This window comes from Etheostoma cragini, chromosome 6, assembly GCF_013103735.1.
Source record: "Etheostoma cragini isolate CJK2018 chromosome 6, CSU_Ecrag_1.0, whole genome shotgun sequence".
Taxonomy (NCBI): domain Eukaryota; kingdom Metazoa; phylum Chordata; class Actinopteri; order Perciformes; family Percidae; genus Etheostoma; species Etheostoma cragini.
Window position 1 is genome coordinate 4,999,318 of NC_048412.1, and position 25,161 is coordinate 5,024,478.

The 25,161-nt window shown below is 41.3% G+C and overlaps 1 protein-coding gene across 5 annotated transcripts in view; it reads left to right on the top strand.

Annotated features, from left to right (window-relative positions):
• Window positions 1-25,161, top strand: part of LOC117946044 (palmitoyltransferase ZDHHC3-like) — a 59,304-nt gene that overhangs the window by 11,790 nt on the left and 22,353 nt on the right. For 3 of the 5 annotated variants that reach the window (XM_034873859.1, XM_034873857.1, XM_034873858.1), the window contains exons 2-5: window positions 5,390-5,802; window positions 6,049-6,173; window positions 16,299-16,395; window positions 17,752-17,833. In XM_034873859.1, the coding sequence (XP_034729750.1) occupies window positions 5,467-5,802; window positions 6,049-6,173; window positions 16,299-16,395; window positions 17,752-17,833 (640 nt within the window). In that variant the 5' untranslated portion in view covers window positions 5,390-5,466. Of the gene's footprint in view, window positions 1-5,389; window positions 5,803-6,048; window positions 6,174-16,298; window positions 16,396-17,751; window positions 17,834-22,159; window positions 22,851-25,161 lie in introns of those variants that run through there. The other 2 variants (XM_034873860.1, XM_034873861.1) reach the window with 2 other exon arrangements.

Below are 25,161 nucleotides of genomic sequence, written 5' to 3' on the forward strand. Positions count from 1 at the left end.
CTCTTTAAGATAAGATGGAGCCTGACCATGAAGGGCTTTGTAGGTGAGAAGAAGGATTTTAAATTGTATTCTAAATTTGACAGGAAGCCAATGCAGAGAAGCTGCTGGGTTATGTTGTCCCCACTCCATTCTCTTTGGGTTACGTTGTCTCCCATAAATGGGCATGCAGTTTCCGTAAACACAAAGAGAGCCGACACGGAGCCGGGAGCTAGCGCAGAAATGAGCGAAAATGCGATGAATTATGGACATTAAGTGAATAAATCTTGGATGTAACAGTTTGGATTCAATGCTCAACGACCCCAAGAAGGCACAAGTTCCAGGCTGGATAGAAAATCACCTCTAGAGGCTAGAAAGACCCGGAAGAGACCTCTGTAACCGCTAACTTGTTAGCTTTTAGCTGCAACTTTTGGTAAGTCTCTTTCTTTTATGGTTATTAAATGATTAAACTGTGAATCAGAGGTGCTTTTTTTCTTGTGGTTAAGTCTCTCGGGTTCAGAGGGTTAAACAGTAGAAGTTAGGGATTTTACTTTGAAAAATCTCCATATTTATATAGTAAAATTGGTTGATTTTCAGTAAAGGTGTAGTCAGAGATTACCTGTTGAAATACCTTTTAAAATAGCCAATTTAGCCAGTAACATTATAGTTAATATCGACTAAAAGGTGTTTTTAGTCTCAAAGGATTTGAAATCATCCATGAGGGTTATATTTGACAGATTATAGAGTGTAAGCTATTATCTGTAGTAATTTGAGCTGCAATCACTCTTTGGCAGGTTGAAAACTGTAATGTTAGTGGTTATATTGGCTATTGGCTAATCATAATAATAATAATAATAATGATAATAATACTACATTTATTTTGGTAGCGCTTTTCCGAACCTTTTTGATTTATGAACAAACAAAAGGTACGTAGACATGACGGACAAAAAAGAAAAGGAAGACACATAAGAAGGGAAGGGGAAAGAGGTCTTAACAGGAAGTTTTGAGGGTCTGTTTGAACGATGGGAGGGTGCTTGACTGTTTGATATGGTTGAGGAGGGCGTTCCAAAGGGTGGGTGCAGCAGCTGAGAAGGATCTGTCTCCCCAGGTCTGGAGCTTAGTTCTGAGGGTCTAGAAGGTGTTGGCATCGGCAGACCTTAGGAGGTGGGAGAGAGTGTGGCAGGTGAGAAGGTTGGAGAGGTATGAAGGGGCGAGGTGCTCTGTACGTGAGAAGTATTTTGAATCTGATTCTGTGTTTGACTGAGAGCCAGTGGAGGTTGTGGAGAACAGAGGTGATGTGGTCTTGGCGATGGGTGGAGGTGAGAAGGCGGGCATCTGAGTTCTGGACGCATTGGAGTTTGTTGGTGATTTTTTCTAGTAGTCCGTAAAGAATGCTGTTGCAGTAGGCCAGTCTGGAGATGATGAGTGTTTCAGCTGCAGTGGGGTACAGAAAGGGGCGGAGGCGTGCTATGTTACGAAGGTGAAAGAAGGTTGTTTTGGTGACGAGGTTGAGATTAGGGCTGTAACCTCCCAGTCGACTAGTCGATTTATTGGTCGATACGTTCTGGCTCAACCAAAATTCTGATTGGTCGATTTTTTGCCGTGTTAATTTCATCAGGTGGAAGCATAGACCGTGGCGGTCTATGGGTGGAAAGCACCAACTGCTAATGGGGGTGTTTTCAGAGCATCCCGGTTTCACAGGTGACAGTCTGTCTTTAGAACACCACTGTGTTTCACCTTTTTTTGGATTAGCCCAACCCACCGGAGATAGATTGAAGAAAGAACTAGAACTAGACATTGGCAGTCAAAAAAAAGTTGAATGCAAAGTTTGCAAGCAACAGTTTGCATATTGCAGCTGACTACAAACATGGCATATCACCTAAAAACGGTAAGCTAACTTGTCTGCGTTAGGTTGCCCTGTCTGTTTTGAGTAGGCTATATGAACACATCAGATTTGGCATATTTCACTAATCGTTTTATAGGCGCACCCACCTGCAACGACTCTAGCGTTCCCCAGACACACCCACACCCCGCTGGATGTTAAGCCTCTATCATCCAAACGCAAGGCCCAATGGTGTTGTGGAGGGCTGAGGTTTAAGAACTTGTTAATATACAGCGCCAGCACGCCACACCATCACGCAAAATGTGAGGGACTCAAAGAGAAAGTTTCAGAGTTAATACAACACAACAAGGCACTGAGCTTGACCACAGATATGTTTAAATATACATTAAAGTGGACGTGCCTTTTGTGTTTAAGAGTAAAAGCTTTAAATTAATAGTCTATACATGTCTGAGCCACAAAGCCGAGCTCCAATGTTCAGCGCTCCGTGCAAGGACATGCACAGCGCGCTGATGCAGCGCTGTCTGAACCGACAGACGAGTGGCATTTCAGTGCGAAATAATTAGGTCAAAAACAATTTAATATACTACAAATAGCCTACAAGGACAGTACTTTCAGACCACCCCCCTCCCTCAGTCAAATTTTAGTCAAAATTTTCACGACTTCAGTTGACCAAGATTTTCTTTGGTTGATTACAGCCCTAGTTGAGATTATGCAGTTCAGTCGGAGAAAGTTTTCTTGCATCCATTATTTAATTTCAGTGAGGCAAGCTGTAAGGGTTGAGCGGGTGGAGGCTGTGATGGTCTTTGAGGAGAGGTAGAGTTGAGTGCATCCGCATAGGAGTGGAGACGGAGGCCATGTCGGTGGAGGATCTGTCCAAGGGGGAGCATGTGAAGGATGAAGAGAAGGGGGCCATGAACTGTGCCCTGGGGGACACCATGGGAGACTAGAGTGGTAGATGACCTGCAGTTGTTGATGGAGATGTAATGGCATCTGTCAGAAAGATAGGAAGTGAACCAGGTTTGGGGCAGAGCCAGGAATAAAGAACGAGCTCACTAATTATCACATAAGCATTTGGGTGGATGTTGTTTTTAAAGTTGTGTTAAAACTATTTCCCATCCTGTCACTCCCCCTGTACTAACATTAACTCGGTACGCAATGTTAGCTCCATGATCTTAAGACCTCACAATGCCTTTCTCACTCCCGCCTCATCATTGCTCCTCAGTCGTGACATGACAAAAGCATTTCGTTGTCACGGGTAGGCCAAAGCAAGAAGAGGGAGAGTAGCTTTTTAGCCAACATATGAATAGTAATTTCAGCCTTCAAATAGTTTTTTTTTTTCTTTTCTCACTATTCAAATTATATTAGACTTTCGGAATTCATTTCAACAGCCCTAGTGTTGACTGTGGAGTTACCCAGGGTGATAGGGTCAGGTGGGGCTGTATCTTTCCTAAAATCCACTATCATCTCTCCTTTTTTCAGAGCTCCACTGTCTCCCACCTGTAGGTGGACTAATGTTAACGGACATTGGAATAACATTTTTCCGAGGAAAAACGACACCATTCACACCACTTCCTGTGGGAAACTCGGGCTAGATTTTGCTAACAGAGTTTTCCAGTTGGTGACACGTTGTAGACAACTGACATTTGATGTAGGCGACTTTGGTTCACTAAAAATATTTCAATGACTAACTGTTTATTGTGGACAAACTCCTCTGCCAAGAAACATACACAGTAAGGCTGCACAATTAATCGAATATTGATCACAATCACGATTTTGACTTCCCACAATAAAATTTGCGTGATTGTGATTAGTTTTTTTTTTTTTTTTAAGCGTGATTTCATAGAACGCTCAAGTTTTTTTTTTGCAAAGCCCATCTACCGCTCCGTAAACCACTTTCTGATCATGTGTCAGTTAGAATTATTCCCTGCATTGCGCAGCCTAGTTTCTAGATGTAGACAGTCACAGAGGACAGAGTAACAGGAGGAAAATTCAACAGATAGCAGACGGTTATACGTCGGTCTCAAGGTTTACCAGTTTACCGACTGGTAACGCAACATTTTGAGCAATCTGTTGTTTTTCAGACAACAGCAGTGACCAGTGCTAGTCGGTGCTAGTTAGCGTTCTTTAGCTGTAAGCTCCTCTAGGATGCACCGGTGCTAACGTCCTCGCATCCGCTGCAATGTTGTTATATGGATATGGTTTATTTTTGCGTTACATTACCCACTTTTTCTGTAAAGCCGTGCCTGTGTTTGGATCTCTACTCTACTCTCTCTCCTCTTACTCTGCCACACAGCGTGGCCGCTCCACACTTCTGACATTTGTCTACAGTTTAAATTTTTTATTAACACAGCTGTATATTGTTAAGTATGAGGGGCAAACCTGTATTTGTACCAATACTGGACCCATTCATAATGATCACCCATTGCTCTGTGAGTACGTCCATCGCACTCCCTCTATCTCCCACGCTCTTTTAATCAGGTATTGTTGAAAACAAGTGAAGGAGCTTTCTCAGAGATGCATTAAAAAATAGTATATATCCTATGCTATTTATTTCAGATGGCTAATTGTTTTTCAGCTGTATTTCTATAAAACATACAGCTTCAACATAAGAAGAATGTAACATAATATGGATGTGAAAGCAGTTATAAACAGCCTATGGGACAATAAAATTAGTTTTTGTCAAAATCAACAAATAATCGTGAGAATAATCGTGATCACAATATTGATCAAAATAATCTTGATTATCATTTTGGCCATAATTGCGCAGCCCTAATACACAGATATAACATGTTTCAAGTTATACATAAAATTATGAATAATAAAAAACATTTTGGTCTCATGTTTTCACATACATCTGATGAACAGCTGGTCACAGTCATGTAACAAGGCCAATATAACAGAAGGAGATTTAGCATCCTAACCATGTGAATGTTGCAGAGGGAAAATGACTCAGTTTAAGAGAACCTGTGCTAATAGTCAGAGAGTCAGATACGTGTTTTCCCAGCTTTACACGCCGGGGAGGTATGTGATCCACTTGTGGAGTCAGGCAAGTGCAGCTGGGACAGGATTACAGTATATACCCTAAATATAACATTGCATGCGTTAACACATACATTGTTTCCAGGGCATGTCTGTGGTGTGTGTGTGAGTGAACAGCAGGGCAGGGGTGGGGGCTTCTTGTTTTTCTTCTTTAGTGTTTCTTCCGGGTGGCGTGACTGACCTGACTTAGAGATATGCTTGCTGGAGCATCGGCACAAAAACACAGATTTAGTTTAAGTTAGGTGTAAAAATATTTTTGGTTCAATATTAAACTGTGGTGGGACAATTTAGACTATGACAACCCGCCAATTCTAGGTAGTTAGTGGGAAACACTGAGGGGTTAGGACTGTTGGTCTAGCAAAACAAAAGCGTTTCGAGAAATCACTTAAGGTTCCATTAAGGGATGGAAATTCTTTTTAAACTATTTTCTGACAATAAGTTTTTAATGTATAAAATGCGTTCCCACTTCTCTAGAGAATCCAACCTTTGAACTTGCTTTTAATCTGCCACCGTTTTGCTCTTCTTCTGCAGTATTCGGTGACTGAAACTGAGTCCTAAAGGCACAGCAAAATCCCGTGGCAGCAGCAGGCATCTAGTTTAGATGAAGGATGAAGAGCCCAGTGCACAGATGCAGGGATGTGGAGCACGGGCGTGGGCAAGGCAGGGCTGAGGCCAACTGCCTACAGGCCGAGCAGCGTATCCCCATCTCCAAAGATGTCATTACTTCTTCCTCTGCCTCCGCTATGTGGTTCATCAGGGACATCTGTGGCATTGTGTGCGCCGTCATCACCTGGCTGCTGTTGTTATATGCAGAGTTTGTAGTGCTGTTTGTGATGCTGCTGCCCTCCAAGAATCTGATGTACAACATTGTAAATGGGACCCTGTTCAACATTCTGGCCTTTCTTGCCCTTGCCTCCCACCTCAGGGCTATGTGCACTGACCCTGTAAGTGGCAGTTGTTTGGTGTCATTTATATATACACACACACACACACACACACACATATTCAAAGGTTAAGTGACAGACTGTCAAAGGCATGCAGACAAGTTTGTGGTCTTTATTTTATATAATTAAATAAATTATATTATTAAAATAATTAAAAATGTACATTTAAATCCTATCTACTTCATTATAATGCTTAATGAACTGCAAATTATGCTTAAGTTATCTACTTTGTGTTCATGTTACTAGGGGGCGGTGCCAAAAGGGAATGCTACTAAGGAATACATAGAAAGTCTTCAGCTGAAACCAGGGCAGGTGGTTTACAAATGTCCCAAGTGCTGCAGCATCAAGCCTGACCGAGCACACCATTGCAGGTAAGGCATGAAATTCTAACTATCCAAAGTCTAACTGACTTCTAACATTAGGGTATTCACAAACCCAATTTCTTCTTATAGCTGCAGTGTTTTGATAAGGAAATTTGAGTAACAAGGATTTGTTCAATAAAGATCTTAAGTCAGTCAAATGTCTTTGTTGTATTTTTATTCTCATGCACAAGAAGAGACATTTTAGTCAGTCTGTGTCAGTCGGCAAAACATTCCTCTGTAGGGCAGTACCAGAGATATCTTTATACAAAACACACACAAAAAAAATGAGCTATTAGTTTAATTACATCACTACCTTTGAACTAGGGGTGCACGATAATGAAAAAAATTTGATATTGCGATATCAAAAATGAATATTGCAATATCGATATTAATTTCGATATTTTTAAACATATGTAAAATTACAAAGGTTATGGGAAAATGCATAAAAATAGATTAATAACAATTAAAACAAATTCTTACAACACAAGGTTTATTTCAACAGACAATGAATAAATAAATAATAACCATGTCTACTACAGAACAGGACATGTTTTACTGGTTGTACAGTATAAAATAAATAAATGAGCGTGTTTATAGAACAGAAAATGTTAGAAAAAATAAAATGAATCTAAAAAAAATAAAATGTCAAGAGAAACAGGGCCCATCAACAACCGTGCATCCGCCTTTAGAAGGCAATTTGTACTTTCCCCGGCAACTCACAGGTAGACTACAGATTGCAAGTCAAAAAGACGAGCATGTCAACCATAGCTGGTTTAAGACGTGAACAATGAGCCGTCACAATGTCCCCCCTGTACTTAATATTCTCTCTGATGGGGAACTAGTTGCAGGAATACACAGATACTTTCTTGCCAGCTTGCTCAAAGTGGGGTAGCTCCCTTTGTGACACTTCCACCAGGCTAAGGGATCATTTTCGCTGTCAATGGAGGGGGTGAGGAGGTAGCTGTTGAGCTCAGCTGTGACGGCATCATCTACCAGAACCTGTACAGCTGGTGTGGTAGTGCTGTTCTTCAGCAGACTCCCCAACAACCTCTTGGCCTTTTTTGGTGGGGGTGGGGCTGGGACTGTCTGATCCTGGGGTTCAGTCACAGTGGCGCTGTTATGAAAGACCACAGAATAAAAACAAATAATACATTTGGCCCAGTAAATTTGAATTTGACATTTTTTGTATCCACCATGATTTACACCACTGTATTTACATCACTCATGATTTACTTTCAAAAAAATATTTTTCCAAAAACATTTACCTTTCTTGCAATTTCTTTCATCTCTGATTGTACCCTGGTTGTGAGAATTGGGACGCGCTCCACACCGACATATTTTGTTTTAAATCGTGGATCCACAAAGGATGCCATGTCCAGCAGATGTTCTGTGGCCTGATCCCACTTGCCATTCAGGTACTGGAGGACCTTTGATTTGATGGACTGGGTAAGCTCAGTGTCCTCTTCATCTTGAATCAGAGCTTGAGTGTTCAGAAGATGGAGGACTGGTTTTACAGAAGATACGCTGACGTAGCTCTCCCCTGACAGTGCATCAGTGAAGTCCTGCAGGGGAGAAAGGGCCTTGTTTATGGATTCGAGAACGTCAATGTCCTGCCATGTCGGTACCAAGTGCCTGTGGTTCTTGTCGGCCGAGCGAACCAAAGCCACCGCCTTCTTCTGCTCCAGCACCCTTTCAATCATGTGCTGCTGGGATCCCCATCTGGTTTGGCATTCTGTAACCAGTGCGTGCTCTGGAAGGTTGAGCTCCTTCTGTGCCTCTGTCAAAGCTCTCCTCTTCTTCCAGCTGTGAGAAAAGTGGCCCACAATCTTTTTGCACACCTTTGTAGCCTTGGCAATGCGAGCATCATCTTTAATTGCGTTTTCTAAAGATAAAATTAAGTAAAGACAAAATCAAAATATTAATATATTATTTTATGACACCCAGTCATCACCAGTGGTGGAGGAAGTATTCAGATTCTTTACTTAAGTAAAAGTACTAATACCACACTGTAGAATTACTCTGTTAGAAGTAAAAGTCCTGCAAAAGCATGCAAGTATATCATCAGGTAAATGTATATAAAGTTAGTATTAAAGTAAAAGTACTCAAAGCTGAAAAATCATCACATTTTACAGGTGTAAATACTTGTGTGTTCAATGGTCTAATCATTTCAGCTGAACTTATAGACCGTTATATGGCTTTGTGTAGTTCCATTTATAATAAAACACTTTATTTTATAAACTGTTTTGTGTGCAAAAAAATCTAAATTTGAAAAGTAACAAGTAACTAAAGTGGAGTAAAAAGTGGCATGAAAAGACTCAAGTAAAGTACAATTAACTCAACATAGTACAGTACTTGAGTAAGTCTAAAATATATCCAATCTTTCCGACTCCAAACTCCGCCTGCACCGCCTTTCTGCACTGTTCATAAAGTTCTGGGATAGCTATCTGTGAGAAATAGTTGCGGGATAGGATTTGGTAACGTTTGTCTAGTACATCCAGAAGCTTCTTAAAGCCTTTTTTTTTCCCACTGCGTGGATGGGCAACATATCTTGGGCCAAATAGTATGTTATAGCGTTGTTGATTTCAGTATGTCTCTTTGAGTTTTTCTCGTACTTTGTGCCACTAGCAAAAGCACTCGCTAGCGAGGCTTGTTTGGTTAACGTTAGCTGTGTTTTTTTGGGGGGTAGTTGTTTCATGCACTCATCGTAAAGTGGCTTGTGGTGGTTCTTAAGATGCGAATATAGGTTTGTTGTATTGCCTTTTGAGCGGCTTACCACCTTACCACCTGAGTCCCCAGCCTCAGAAATTGCAAGTTAACAGCAGCTCAGATTAGATACCGGGGGCCTGTTGCACAAAACCAGGATAAGTGATTAAGCCGGGAGATTCAAGTTATCCTGTATGAATTTAGCTTTGACTTGGTCGCACAAAACCAGGTTGAATTAAACCCAGCCAAGTAACCATGGGGATTTATTCTTTGTGGCTAGCCTGGTCCAGAGCAGGCTAACAGTGAGGCTGCGATTAATCCTGGAGTCTCGTGTTAAATCAGCTGCCGCCCTGATCCCAAATAAACATGTTTAACAGTTATTCTGTTGTCTTCTAAATGTGTTCTGCTTTATTTTTATTAATATGCGTTATTTGTCACGAGTTTGATTTAAACCCTACTATTGCAGTTGTTTAGATGGTTGGAAATGGTTGCACTGGCCCCCAGTTGCCGAGTGGGAATCGGGAGAGTCGGGACTTTTCCCGAGGTGGGACGGTAGTATTTTGAGGTTGCCTGGCGTGCGGGCACTGCCCAGTGGCCACTGCCTACTGGCAGACGTGTGCATCACATCAGTGTCCACACTCTCTGTAAAAGTAGAGATGAGCAGCGCGGTGTATGTGGTGTGTGCAACTTCAGGTTTATGCAGGACGCGCTCCGGAGATTATGTGGGACAATGCGGCGATATTACCAGATGACGTAAATGGCAGTCTGGTCAGACCAGTACATTCATGATTTCATTTTATTGTTGCTTGTACTTCTTTAATAAAAGGATAGTTTGTGTTACTCCTTAATATGTTGGCCTAATTTTTATTATAGCTTACATTGGTTTTATAAGCTTCTCAATGAGTCTCACATCCCTGGACCAATAACGTGGCCTACATACTGTACGTACAGTGAGGAAAATAAGTATTTGAACACCCTGCTATTTTGATAATAGCATATGCTTCTTACAGAGCCACTCCTTGGTTCTCCTGCCTGTTTGCTTCTGGTCATTGTCATGTTGGAAGACCCAGCTTCTTCAATGCTCTAACTGAGGGAAGGAGGTTGTTCCCCAAAATCTCGCAATACATGTCCCCCGGTCATCCTCTCCTTAATACAGTGCACTCGCCCTGTCCCATGTGCAGAAAAACACCCCCAAAGCATGATGCTACCACCCCCATGCCTCACAGTAGGGATGGTGTTCTTGGGATGGAACTCATCATTCTTCTTCCTTCAAACAGGGCTAGTGGAATTATGACCAAAAAGTTTAATTTTGGTCTCATCTGACCACAAGACTTTCTCCCATGACTCCTTTGGATCACCCAAATGGTCACTGGCAAACTTAAGACGGGCCTTGACATGTGCTGGTTTAAGCAGGGGAACCTTCCGTGCCATGCATGATTTCAAACCATGACGTCTAAGTGTATTACCAACTGTAACCTTGGAAATGTTGGTCGCAGCTCTTTTCAGGTCATTGACCAGCTCCTCCTGTGTAGTTACGGGCTGATTTCTCACCTTTCTAAGGATCATTGAGACCCCACAAGGTGAGATCTTGCATGGAGCCCCAGTCCGTGGGAGATTGACAGTCATGTTTAGCTTCTTCCATTTTCTAATGATTACTCCAACAGTGGACCTTTTTTCACCAAGCTGCTTGGCAATTTCCCCGTAGCCCTTTCCAGCCTTTTGAAGGTGTACAATTTTGTCTCTAGTGTCTTGGGCCAGCTCTTTGGTCTTGGCCATGTTAGTAGTTGGACTCTTACTGATTGTATGGGGTGGACAGGTATCTTTATGCAGCTAACAACCTCAAACAGGTGCAAGGCAAGGCAGCTTTATTTGTATAGCACATTTCAGCAACAGGGCAATTCAAAGTGCTTTACACAAAATCATTAAAACAGATAAAACACAAGTACAAACAGTTAAAAGTGGGGCGGCTGTGGCTCAGTGGTAGAGCGGTTGCCTGCCAATTGGAAGGTTGGTGGTTCGATCCCCGCCCCTGCAGTCATTGTCGAAGTGTCCTTGGGCAAGACACTGAACCCCGAGTTGCCCCCGGTGCTGCTCATCGGAGTGTGAATGTGTGTGAATGTTTATCTGATGAGCAGGTGGCACCTTGTACGGCAGCCCCGGCTACAGTGTATGAATGTGTGTGAATGGTGAATGTTTCCTGTAGATGTAAAAGCGCTTTGAGCAGTTGTTAAGACTGGAAAAGCGCTATATAAATACAGCACATTTACATTTACATTGTGATTTTTGGAATATATTTTTTAGATTATGTCTCACAGTGGACATGCACCTACAATGACAATTTCAGACCCCTCCATCATTTTTAAGTGGGAGAACTTGCAAAATAGCAGGGTGTTCAAATACTTATTTTCCTCACTGTACATAGTGTGGTTTACATTCATCACACCGGGAACATAACAATTGCTTTTTATTTTGGTGCTGTCACTTGTCAGAAGAATAAAAAAACATGAATAATGTTTTACATATATGCTCACAGTGTGTATTGAAGTCACTTAATTCTTTTTCTAGTTTTTATCCCTTTCTGATTGTTCTGTATGAACATTAATTGTACAAAGAATTAGACAGCTAATAGAGATTTGTGCATATGGTTGTAAAACATGTTCTTGCGTTGTGAATGAGGGTTTGAAATTAAGCTTAGAGTCCTTAGGGTACATTTCCCGAGAAACATAATTCCCTCTGCTAAGTAGGCTAAATAATAATACACTTTATCTATATTTTGCTTTACATGGCAGGCTATTCAAAAGACACTTTACAGTAAAACCAGCACATCTATCACATAAAAACAGATACAGCAATAAAACGAATACAAGAAACTAGCATATTTAAAGCGATTAAAAAACATTGTAGCCTACAGCTTTGTAAAAATGTGAAGTGACTTGTAGGCTAAATATATATTTTTATGTTACACATTCAGTTGGTCTGTCTGGTAGTCTGGGCTTTTTTCTCTCCGTTCGATAAGATCCGTATTTCCCTTTTTGCATAATCTTCACCTCCTCATTACTTTCCATTAGAAGCTTCTGCTCATGGGTAAAACACATGTCGCATGCGTCTTCTCCATTTCTGCATCAGTAAATCTGTGATCGATATCGTGGTCTATGTAAGAAAGCCGTGAACGTGCACTTATCCCAGCTATCTACACCTGGATTGACACAGCTTCACCTGTTCATCCTGGATTGGCAAACGTGCAACTGATTAAGATTAATCACACTAAATCAAGCTGCGCTTTTTCACTTATCCTGGATATCTTTATTCTACTTATGTGCAACAGTCCCCAGATGAATACCACACAGAGTTCTAGCAGCAGACGCATCTCACTACTGTTAAGAGGAGACTGTGCGAATCAGGCCCTCATGGTCAAATAGCAGCTAGGAAAATACTGCTAAGGAGAGGCAACAAACAGAAGAGATTTGTTTAGGTCAAGAAACACAAGGAATGGACATTAGACCAGTGGAAATCTATGCTTTGGTCTGATGAATACAAGTTTGAGATCTTTGGCTCCAACCTCCGTGTCTTTGCGCGACTGAGAAAAGGTGACCGGATGGATTCTACATGCCTGTTTCCCACCGTGAAGCATGGAGGAGGAGGTGTGATGGTGTGGGGGTGCTTTGCTGGTGAAACTGTTGAGGATATATTCAAAATTGAAGGCATACTGAACCAGCATTGCTACCACAGCATCCTGCATCGACATGCAACATCCCATTTGGTTTTGCGTTTAGTAGGACACAACTTTTACTTTTACATTTATTTTTCAACAGGACAATGACCCCAAACACACCTCCAGGCTGTGTAAGGACTATGTCAACAAGAAGGAGAGTGATTGCGTGCTACGCCTCCACAGTCACCGGACCTGAACCCAATCAAGATGGTTTGGGGAGAGCTTTACTCTGCGGTAAAGGCAAAAAGGCCAACAAGTGCTGAACATCTCCGGAAACTCCTTCAAGACTGTTTGGAAACCATTTCTGGTGACTACCTCTTGAAGCTCATCAAGAGACTTCCCAGAGTGTGCAAAGCAGAGCAAAGGGGGGCTACTTTGAAGAAACTAGAATATAAGACATGTTTTTAGTTATTTCACACTTTTTTGTTAAGTAAATAATTCCACATGTGTTCATTCATAATTTTGATGCTTTCAGTGAGAATCTACAATGTAAGTAGTCATGAAAATAAAGGAAACGCATTGAATGAGAAGGTGTGTCCAAACTTTTGGCCTGTACTATTGTAAAGCCACCTGTAGAAAACACTGTCTATAGCTGTAGTGCACTGGATTTGCGTTTTTATAGGTAAATCTGGCCACCTTGCCCAGCTGTCAAAATTGGCAGTTGATACCAACACACAGGCCAAAACACAAACAAACTAAAATCATTACGCAGCAGTAGTCTACATCTGTGGAGGCGGAGAGAGTATTTTCTGTCTGCGGCCAATTTGTCACAAAAAATCCAAAACCACCTGAGCGCAGTCTATCAACGCTCTCTGCTTCTTGAACGCACATTTCCATAAGAAAAAGAAAGGGCAGGGTGAAAATGCTCTACAAACTAAAATAAATATGTTATCACAAGTTCAATGCAATGCTGATATTGCAGTGTTTAGGCATTTATTTTTTTTAATCTTTTTCCAGTGCAGTTCTGTGGGTGGTTTTCTTTCATTTAGTTGAACTTGTATATTTAAAAGAGAAATATGCCTGCCATGCCCTAATAAAAGAAATATTTTGTTAACTTTGAGTGGTTATTCCCTTTTGCAGCCATATGTAAAATTCAACAGCCACAGAATGGATTTCATTTAACAGACTGGTTTAAGAATCATTCAATGGTTTACTTTAGCACATTCCATTTGTTTGTATGGGCTTAGGGTAGGGTTCTGTAAAATATTGTTTTTATACGGGTTGCCTAGATTTTCAGAAGTCACAGACAATCCACCTGGCATTTCATATCCAGCGCTGCAGCAGCTGACTTGATCGCGCAGCAGAATTGATCATTGCAAACTGTATTGATGATGGACATAAACTGTGATCTTTGCCCTAATAATAATAATAATAATAATACAAATGTAAAAAATGTCCATTTGGGAATGCATACTATGACATTGATACAATGCTTGGGCTAAAAAAATAAATCCATAAAAACAGCTATTTCACAGGATTCCTGGAAAATAGGTCATCTTTTCCTGGACTCTGATTCATCTAATTTTTTGGGAAAATATTAAACCCTAGCACAGACACTCAACTTTCCTGTCCTGCAGAATGTAACACTAATGTACAGTTGTGTAATCACTATCACTAACCTCATAAATCGTATTTTTTGGTTTAAGTGATTTTTCCACATGGAAAATAATTTACTAGTAAGTGTTGGAGAGTCATAGAAAACCAACAAACAGTCATGAAATGAATGCAGCTCATTCTGTGTAATTGAATCTGTAATTGAAACTAGCATGTTCAAAATAATAGCAGTGTTGTGTTCAGTTAGTGAGGTGATTGATTCTTTGAAGAAACAGGTGTCAATTATGACTAATATTTAAGGAAGGATGGAAGCAAATGTGCTTGCTGATTAGAGTGCATTTCACACTGAAATACTTTAAATGCCTTGAAAAGGCATCCAAAGCCTGAACGTCGTGGGAAAAAACGGTCAACTACTATTGGAATTGATCAAAGAATAGCCAAAATGGCAAAGGCTCAACCAATGATCAGCTCCAGGAAAATAAAAGTAGACTTCAAGTTACCTGTGAGTGATGGTACGATCAGAAGACGGCTGTGATGTAAAGCTATAAGCCCCCGTAAAGTCCCATTGATGGAAATAAGACATGTACTGACTAGGTTCAAATTTAAGACACATTGACTGGCCAGCGGAGAAATGGCACATTCTGTGGACTGATGAGAGCAAAATTGTTTTTTTTGGGTCTAGGGGCCGCAGACAGTTTGTCCAATCACCCCCATGCACTGAATTCAAGCCACAGCACACTGTGAAGACAGTAAAGCATGGTTGTGCAAAAATCATGTTATGGGGATGTTTCTAATACTGTGATGTTGGGCCTATTTATCGCATACAAGGGATCATGGATCAGTTTTAATACATCAAAATACTTGAAGAGGTCATGTTGCCTCATGCTGAAGAGGAAATGTCTTTGAAAGGGGTCTTTTAACAAAAAAAATGACCCAAAACATACCAGTAAGCGAGCAAAGTCTTGGTTCCAGATGAACAAGATTGGTGTAATGGAGTGGCCGGCCCAATTCCCTGACCTCAATCCCATAGAACATTTGTGGGGTGACATCAAAAATGCTGTTTCTGAGGCAAAACCCCAGTAATGCAGAGGAATTGTGGAATGTAGTTTAATCGTCCTGGGCTGGAATACCTGTTCACAGAAGTTGGTTGACTCCATGCAACAAAGATAGGAAGCAGTTCTCATAAATAATGGTTATGCAACTAAATATCAGTGCAGTGATTCAAAGTAAAGCAAACCCTTGATCATTTTTTTAGTTTATACAGTAAAAGTTTGAGTTTATAACAAAAAATGGAAATACAGCTATTTTTTATTTTTTTTACAGCCCAATATAACTTTTTCTTCACTTTCTGTAAAGGTACATAAAACGAGCTTGATCAATTTTGGTCATGTTCTGATTTGGAATTGAATGTGCAGTGTTTCCAATGCATTGATAGCATGGAATTAAAAGCTTTTTAAAGAATTTTAGCATTATTCACTTTCTTAAACACACTGCTATTATTTTAAACACAACTGTTTTTTGAAGGAGCCTAAGTTCTTGAGTGTTCCAGGCCACTTTAACCCTGGTTGATTGATTAAGAATGCAGCTTTGCAATTACTCTGAATGACTCTGTTCACTTGTACCCAGCTGTCCCGTTATGACAGCAAATATACCAGATTGAGTATAGAGACAGACTTAGCCGGTGAACGTGTGTGCTTGAGAAAGAGAGAAAAACAAACAATCTTAGTGGCTTGACAGTTTAAGTGTGGATTTAATTAACAGAGCTATTTTGCCTGCATCAACATTATTTGTGTTTTAAGTTAGTAAACTTACTTAATTAAGTTGCAGTAATGTTTTCCAAATAGGTGAAATTATCACAGGTAGCCCCCTGCGGACAATATGCTTGACTGCGTGCCACTAGTTTTTCTTTTCTTTCAAACTTTATTGTGCGTTTTGCTTGGTTATTCTTTACTGTTTATTCATATTGAAGGTTTTGCTATCAGGGGGCTGACCTAGTCTATAATAAGTCTTTGTTGTAAGATAGTACACAGCCTGCATTTTTAATTCCGTATGTCAACCTGCTGTATCTAACTTCTTTTCTACAGTTATTGTTGTCTTGAAGGGTGGATGCAGTATACATTTTATTTCTTTTTTCCTTAACACTAAACTTGCTGTCTCTCCCACAGTGTTTGCAAACGCTGCATACGCAAGATGGACCACCACTGCCCCTGGGTCAATAACTGTGTTGGAGAGAACAACCAGAAGTATTTTGTGCTTTTCACAGTAAGTTCACTGCAGGAATGAGTCTGCTATTAAATGGGCTAACAAAACTCTTTTGTGTGTCTTTAAATGTCTTGTTCAAGGACACATTGGTTGATGTATCACAATGGGAATTGAACACAGATCTCCCACACCAAAGGCATGTGTTATATCCACTGCGCAATAACCACCTGTACTACAAGGTAGTAGCTACTCCAGTGCTGCCAACTCTCACATATTGGCCGTGAGACAAATTTGACTGGTTTCACACGCTCACACGCCACACCCCGATTTCCCGCGCTGAAATGTCAGTCAAATTTCCAAAAGATGAGTTTATCTATATATCTACCTGTTGAGCCACTCGTGATCAACTAGTTTTGCTTTCGGAGACAATGAGGTGATCTGCTGTGGGCAGTGACGCGTTGCATTAGTGCGTAGATGTCCGATGATGAGCAGCGTACAGCCACCTCTAAACTTTGGGCCTTTGTGTCTGTGCGACGGTCTGAATGAGATCCACCATGTTGACGGAGCAATGACATGCACTGCAGACTAAATTACAACTCTCCAAATCTAATACTACAACAGTGCTAAGGCCCTTAAACCAACAGCTTTGCACATATCATGTAAGACTTGATGTCTCAATTTCTTTGCACAAAACTCTCCAGAAAGTGCCATTTAAGGGTTGTTTAAAAAAAAGAGAGCCCCCCATCCCCCCCCACATAACAAATCCCAATTTAAACCCTGAAGGATAATGATGTGGAAAGAGCCAAAGAAACGGCTTTGTACGCGGCAAAATTTGGGTTGGCCCCCCCAAATCTCACTCCAAGGTTTTTGGAAAAGTTGGCAGCTCTGTATCAATTTATGACCATTTTAAGATAAGAGAAGAATATTTCTATTTGATTAATATTATTTAAAGTAAGGTTAGGCTTAACGTCGGCCTCCCAACTTAAAAAATGGAAACCGTGAGAAGGAAAGAGAGAGGCCAGCCACATATTAAACTGCTGCCGGGCTGAAGAGTCCTGGGCTAGTATGAGGGAGAGAGAGAGCGGTGGTACTCTGTAACGTCCTAACGCTGAGATTTACAGGCAGAACTTTTCCAACTGCAACTCCACTATCACTCTGCAAACGTTAACTCAGAGTCTCCGAGATTTTGGAGAATGGGGGGGTTATGCTAATTTTGAGGTCAAAGCCTGACTTTCTCATACTGGCACTGTTCTGCAATTGTGTCACTTCAACAAGAAATATCTTCAAAATTTAATATTGCAAGGTCTTATTGGACAGACATTGTCACAACTCTAGTAAACCCTCTGTTTGCAGTTTGTGTATGTGTATGTATAGTAATGAATGGTCCTTTATTGTGTCTTTTTTTTTCAAACCTAGATGTACATTGCACTCATCTCCTTCCACGCTCTCCTCATGGTGGTCTTCCATTTCCTCTACTGCTTTGAAGATGATTGGACAAGTGAGTGTTTTTTTAATTAAACCTATATACCTCTTAATTAGAGGTCCAAGCCCGAGTCGGGAAGAAATGGCAGTAGCAAAGATACGCTGTTCGCACAGCAGGGCTGTGGAACCCAATTCTTCTTCTCAGAATTATTATTTTTAATTATTAGGGGTCCAAGCCCGAGGGGGCCGGCAACTGCGGTAGTAAAGCTACGCAGTTCACGCAGCAGGGCTGTGGAACCGTACGAAGGCCCAGAAGTGACATGGAGGGGAAAAAAAGAGAATTTGACAAAAGAAACATGTACTGGGGACAAGCACTTTTGCGAGATCTTGATTTTGTTTTGCGAGATATTTAGTTTTATTTGCAAGATCTTGCAAATCCAACAAACAATAAGGCTAACCTAGCTAGCTAGCTAGCTAGTAGCACTAGCATATCCTTGGTTGTCTAAATACATCAGTTTTATTTTGATAAGCATTACTACTTAATACATGCCAAAGTGAAATGTTACAATTGACATTGTTGATGGCATCTCCTTGGTTGTCTAAAAACATTCATTTTTTGTGATATTGAACGCGCCCATTTGTGCTTAAAAGTTTTTTTTGCCATATCGCACAATGCGTGAAACCAACTTCTACCTGATACGTAGCATCTCCAAAAGGCCCTGACAAAAAAATGTTCAAAGAAGTTTGCTACGTTATGCAACAAATTTTCATAGCTAGCTACCAAACACATATCATAACATATCTTGGCCGAATTAAATGTTATTAGCTAAAGACTTTGAAGGATTGTTCATGGTCCCACTCCGATGCTCTGTAACAAATTTGGTGAGGATTGGCTATTAGGGGGCGCTATAATCAACATTAATTTGTTTTGGCCGATTACTCAATTTATTTAAGTGGGACATTTGTGATTGCAACATCTCTGCCATAGTAAATGCTATTGACACAAAACTTGGGCTGCTTGCTCAGCAGTCCTCTCTGAAGCTCTTTACCAAATGTGGCAAATATTGGCCATTAGGGGGTGCTGTAGCCAACCAGTTTCTGCCCTTACACTCAATTAATGTTATGGGATATTTGCAACAGCAATGTATTGCAGACCTTGTGGCTTAAACCTCTTGACTTTTGCCTCCCCACCAATACGCTTTGGGTCCGGCTTTCGCGCACTCCCCTGGTCGTCAGGGGCAACTGGAGTCGGAAGGCTTAGACCCCAGTCATAACCGCTGTGCAGTTAAAAAAACAGCACAGTGGGAATAATATATTGGGTCCTCTCCACAGTTATCAAAAATAAAATATTCACAGGAATGGATGACATTTTGTGAAAACTCAACATTCCTGCTGGACTCTAGGGTTGCTTCATCTTTATGATGTAAGGGATCTGGGGTGCATAATTCAATTAAATTTCAATTCAATTTTATATATAGTATCAATTCATAACAAGAGTTATCTCGAGACACTTTAAAGATGGAGTAGATGTAGACCACACTCCAGAATTTACAAGGACCCAACAGTTCTAGTAGTTTCCTCCAGACCAAGCAACAGTGCGACAGTGGCGAGGAAAAACTGCCCTTTAGGCAGAAACCTTGGACAGAACCAGGCTCTACGTAGGCGACGGGCCGGTTGGGGTTAGAATGCATAGCAAGCTGTGAAGTTGAATTCAATCAGCACTTAAGCAGACAGCATGCAAGCCACATTTTCCTTATTGTGTCTTGTGGTAAAGTGCACTTACTAGAAGCATGTTTAGAAACATCTAAAGGCCTTAACTCGACTCAGGAGATGATACACAAGATTGGTATTAACTAATTCAGAACTATTTTACAGAAAACTTTAATGAAGAAATATTACTGTAAAAATAGTCTATTATTCAATCAAAAATCATAAAATTAAAAACGAGTGTCAAATGTGGATCATCCGTCGTGTATGTTGGAAACCCCTGTGTGCCATTTATTTGATGTTTGCATGTGCATTGCGGTGTATAATGAATACACCGCAATGCACATTGCATGTGTTTTACTTACGGTTTGTTGTGCCCTGTGTGTTTTTATTTATAAATTGCACGTGTCTTTTTAATCATTGACTATTCTGGGTCTATTGTTTATTGTGGGGCTAAATCCTTACACACTAATCATTGACAGACCCCGCCCCCTTCCTCTGACATTGGCAGCGCTGCAAAGATTAATGGACTGATTCAGGACAGGTGTGGGTGGAACGTGCCCGGACTAATGATTAATTGAGGGGAGTTGTGGGAGGAAAGAGGAGTGTTTAAAAGAGACTGGCGAGGAGCAAAAGAAAGCGAAGCCCTGCCACAACCAGGGGAGAACAGAAGGAAGGAAGGCACGCAGGAGGCCAGAGGACACACGATCGCCGTGGTGGGTCAAAGCAAGTACAGCCAGACGAGTGGTGGGTGCAGATCGGAGTACAACGCATTAACGGAGAGCAAAGCAGCAGAGGGATGCAGATATTCCAATATGACCATGGCGACAACTGCAACCATGATTTTGGTGCCTCCCTAATCCAAGGAGACATGCTGAACATGTCCACGTTTGACACTAGTTATCCGCCGCAACATATTCCATATGTATGGTGGGGAGAGAGTCTAGTCTCTTCACTCAAAGAACCAAGGTTACCATGTCACAAAGCATTTCATTGCAGCAGTATCCACTCATGGCCATTTAAAGACGAGGAGAACATTTCTCTTTGTTTACTTTCCTTAACAGCAAAGTTCAACTTTGAGGTCCGCTTCCCGTCTTATTTAAAAAAAAGACAGAGAAAGGGAGCAATCTGAGCAAGTCAGTGCCACACTAAACAGCAGGCTGTAGCTGTGTGGGGTTCTTGGGCGAGAGGAAGGGACGGAAAAGAGTGGTGGTACCCTCTAACGTTTTTTTGTCTTTTCATTTTTTGAGATTATTTTATGGGCATTTTTAGGCCTTTATTTCTTTGGACAGCTGAAGACTTTAAAGGGGAGAGAGAGGGGGGAATGAGCAAAGAGCCAGAGTTTTAACCTGATTGACTTGCAATTTTGTCAGTAAAAAGGTAAAAAGACCTTTCCAAAGCTAAATTGTAAAGCTTTTGCGCTTTTGTCCGGTGTGAGCTTTGCTAGGTGTCCAATTATACTGTGGCAAAACAGGTAGTTGTTTGTAACTCAAGGGTTGCTAATCTCTTCCGTCGTGTGATGAAGTCTTCATCTGAATACGTAGTGCTACACCATGCCTACAGTAAAATGTTATTATATAAATGATATCCCGATCATTAACTTAACCATGTAGAAAGACTAAGCGTATGATTTTAATAGTGTGTGTCAGTCAATTGCAATGGTCTGCGTCTACATAATCTGTGCAGCCAGCGTTACAGTGTGTCCTATATTTGTATGGACAAATGCCTGTTCTTATCTGTCTTGTTTTAAACAGTCCCTCCAGGATTTTGCTGCCTTTTTGAGATTGTTGTGGCCCAAAATGCAGATTTTGCTGGAGCTTTTGTAAAAAAATTGCGCTAAAAGTTGCTATGTCTTTTGTTTGTATGTATGTGGACTGACGAGAGGAACCGCATGACCATTACCACCTTAACCCTTGTGTGGTGTTCGGGTCTGTGGGACCCGTTTTCATTTTTTGCTAAATAAAAAGTATGATATTTATTATTTCTTCCAACTCACTGCTATGAAACTTAACTATGTTCTCCTCCTACTGGGCTTGCTGTGTGTGTGTGTGTGTGTGTGTGTGTGTGTGTGTGTGTCTGTTTCTGTGTCTGTCTGTCTCTCTCTGCTGAATATATGTGTCTGTGTTTCTTTGCATCTGTACAGTATGTGTGCATGCCTGAGTTTGTTTGTTACATTTACAGTCAGTGCATCCAATCTAGCATGTCTTTTTCACCTCAAATCACCAACTTCTGTAAAGTAAAACTGGCGTCCTGGAAGAGGATTATCTTACTAAGTTTTGTTGCTAGGAGACTGATGTTCTTGCCCACCAGCTAGTAGTTGTGACGTCATATGCAAAGCATGATTTCAGGGGCTGCATCCTTCGGAGGTTGCAGCCTTTGAAGTCTACCTCGGCCGCATCCTTCAAGTCACACGAAGGCCGAACCCGCGGTCTCCAAAATGAGACTGTCTAGTCTTCGGAGCATATCCTGTTTACGTCAATGGACGGTTACGCCTTTTTCTTTGCGTCAAAGTGCCGCTCCTGTCGCCTAGCAACCTTGACAGCTGCAGCAGATCACCGGGGCCAAACAGCGAACAGACCATGGAGAGGTAAAATAAGATAGGCGAAAGTAGTTAGATCAAACAGTAACTTTAATTTAGTAAAGTTTAAGCGGTTTCATGCTTCTTTCTCACAAAATAATTACATTCATTTAAAAGGAGAAGGCACAGAGACATGGATGGTGTGTCACTATCGAGACCCTGGTGTTTTTGTTCTGGCTGGCAAATGGGACATCACAGAGGGTGGTCTCCAGAGTGATTTGGATGCTTTGATCCACCGCGTCATTGTCAGTCAATGAGAAGGTGCAGGCCATTTGCCATCAGATCATCTACCTCCCAAAGACCCCCAGAAGACCTGGAGGCAGTGTCTCATGGGTTTGCAGGGTTCGCGAGACACCGGGCCTTCAGGAAAGCAGCTGGGGTAATCGACGGCTGCCATGTCCACATCAAGCCACCAGGCGGCCCTGGTGGTCAGTGCTACAGGAACAGGTGGTTTCTTTCCATCCTGCAGGCTATGTGGGACCATCATGGCTGCTTTGTTGACGCATACGTGGGCTGGCCTGGGTCAATCCACAACTCCAGAGTATTTGCTAAAACCCACACTACCGGTGGTCACTCTACCATCCTCCAGGGCACTTCCTCCTTGCCAACTGGGGGGTACCCATGCCTCCAAAATCCACTCCTCCTCATCACTCACAACAGGATGCCTGTACAAAGTGTGGGAGCCCAGCACTTCAGCATCCCTCCCTCCTGGGAATGCTCTATTATAGAGCATGCTTTTGGGTTGATGAAGACCAGGTTCATGGGCCATCTTACTGCAAGTGCTGAAGGTGCACTGCTCCTTTGTAACTTACGTAAGTATTTACTTACAAGTGTTTTGTTATATATGTATATATGAGGTATACATTTTCCAAATTATTTTTTATGAATGCGTTTCTTTTAATTTTAGGTCATAAAATCGTGTGTCATCCTCCACAACATTTGCCTTGAGGCTGGTGACATGGGTATGGTGCACAGTGGCAATAATAGGCACATAAAGAAAATGAAACGATGACTACAAATGGTAATCGTAGTAGTTCATGTCATAGCAGGGCACTGCAGGGCATTACAAGGTGTAGCGTGGCAAAGCAGAGCATAGGTGGACGCTGTAGGATGCAGGGTATGGGAGTGCAGAAAGACCACGACAACTGCTGCCACCAAGATCTTGGTGCCATCCTAATGCAAGGAAATATGATGCTCACCAGAACTAGGTTAGTTATAAGCATTTCTGGGACAGGATGCACACAAATGGAAAGGGAGAGGAGAGAGCAGCTCTCATCAAAGAGGAGAAGAGTTTTCAGGTTATTCTTAAATGTAGTGATGGTTTCTGCCTCCCAACCCAGACTGGGAGCTGGTTCCACAGTTGATAGCTGAAGGCTTCCCAACCTACTTTTGTAGACTCTAGGAAGTAGCTCTGAATTCTGGGAGCGTAGTGCTCTAGTGGGACAATGAGGCACTAAGAGCTCTTCTAGATATGTTGGTGCTAGACCGTTTAGAGCTTTGTAAGTCAGGAGAAGGATTTTAAAATGAATCCTGGATTTTACAGGAAGCAAATGCAGAGCAGCTAATACAGGAGAAATATGAATTCTTTTCTTAGTATTTGTCAGAACACGTGCTGCAACATTCCGGGTCAGCTGGAGAGTCTTAAGGGACTTATTTGAGCAACTGATAGTAAGGACTTACAGTAGTCCAGCCTAGAAGCAACAAATGCATGGACTAGTTTTTCAGCATTGTTTTGTGACAGGATGTTCCTAATTTTGGCAATGTGACAAAGATGAAAAAAGGCTGTTCTTGAGGTTTGTTTTAGATGGGCGTTAAAGGATATATCCTGATTAAAAATAACTCCTAGATTTCTGACAGTAGTGCTGGAGGACAGGGCAATGCCATCCAGGGTAACTCTTTCTTAAGATAATGAAGTTTGGAGGGGTTTAGGGCCCAGCACAATAACTTCAGTTTTGTGCAATGTTCCCAATGCATTACTATTATGGAATTAAAAGCTATTCTAAGGATTTTAAGCATTATTCACTTTGGTAAACCATGCACTGCTATTATTCTGAACACAACTGTACTTTCAAGTTTTATTGAGATTTGTTTTAATTTGCGGGTTTGTGAGTTATACCAAGGTGCTAGTTTCCTTTCCTTCATCATCTTCTTTTGAGCGGAGCAATAGTTGTCCATAGGCAGGTCGTAGCACTGTCTACAAATTTATCAATTTGAGAGGTACTCAAGTTAACGTAAAGGTACACTGTTGTATTAAAGCATGATATTTAATTGCTGAGTTAAATGTTGTAGGAATTTCTTCTTTAAATGTAGCTATGTAGCACTGTCAGATAGGCATCTAGTGTAGAATATTTTTGTCTAATTTAGTATAGTCTGGTAGTAGGAATTCAAATGTCATAAAAAAAAGGTCTGATAATACCGGATTCCGCGGAAATATGATTGAATCCTCAATTTCAATGTCATATGTCAGCACAAGGTAGAGGATGTGCTTAAAACAGTGCGTGGCCTTATGCACACTGTGACTGAAACCAGTTGAATTTAATAATAAGTTGAAATTAGTACTAAGGCTATCTTTTTCAACATCCACATGGATATTAAAATCACTTAAGATTTGTCTGATTTTAAGCACTACACATGCTAAAAACTGAGAATTCAGATAAAAATTTGAAATACAGTCTTGGAGCTCAGTAAATAACAATGAATATAATTGGCTTTAATGTTTTCCGTGTTGGACATTGAAGATATGTAACAATATTGCCTATTAAAACTATTTCATGGTGAGAGATATCAAGTGTGAAATAAAGCTATGAAGTAATATTTTCTGTCTTTTATTATTTTATTACACATCATAGTGACATGGCAGCCAATTGACTCTGTGGACGATCCAGTGGAGAGATGAATCCCAACAAACCTCGGGAGACAACCTATACCCTGTATGATGTCCCACTCCTGGACAAAGACACTTGGGTCTTTAATGTGTCACCCTGTCCAGGCCCAGCACCACCACCAGGGACTCCTGCTCAGCCATATATATATATAGGAATTAAAACTAGAACTGCACGCAGTTTCAACGGGGTCCAAGCCTCCCCTCGCAAGTCGTCCCCAGCGACCCGGGGAGCGCA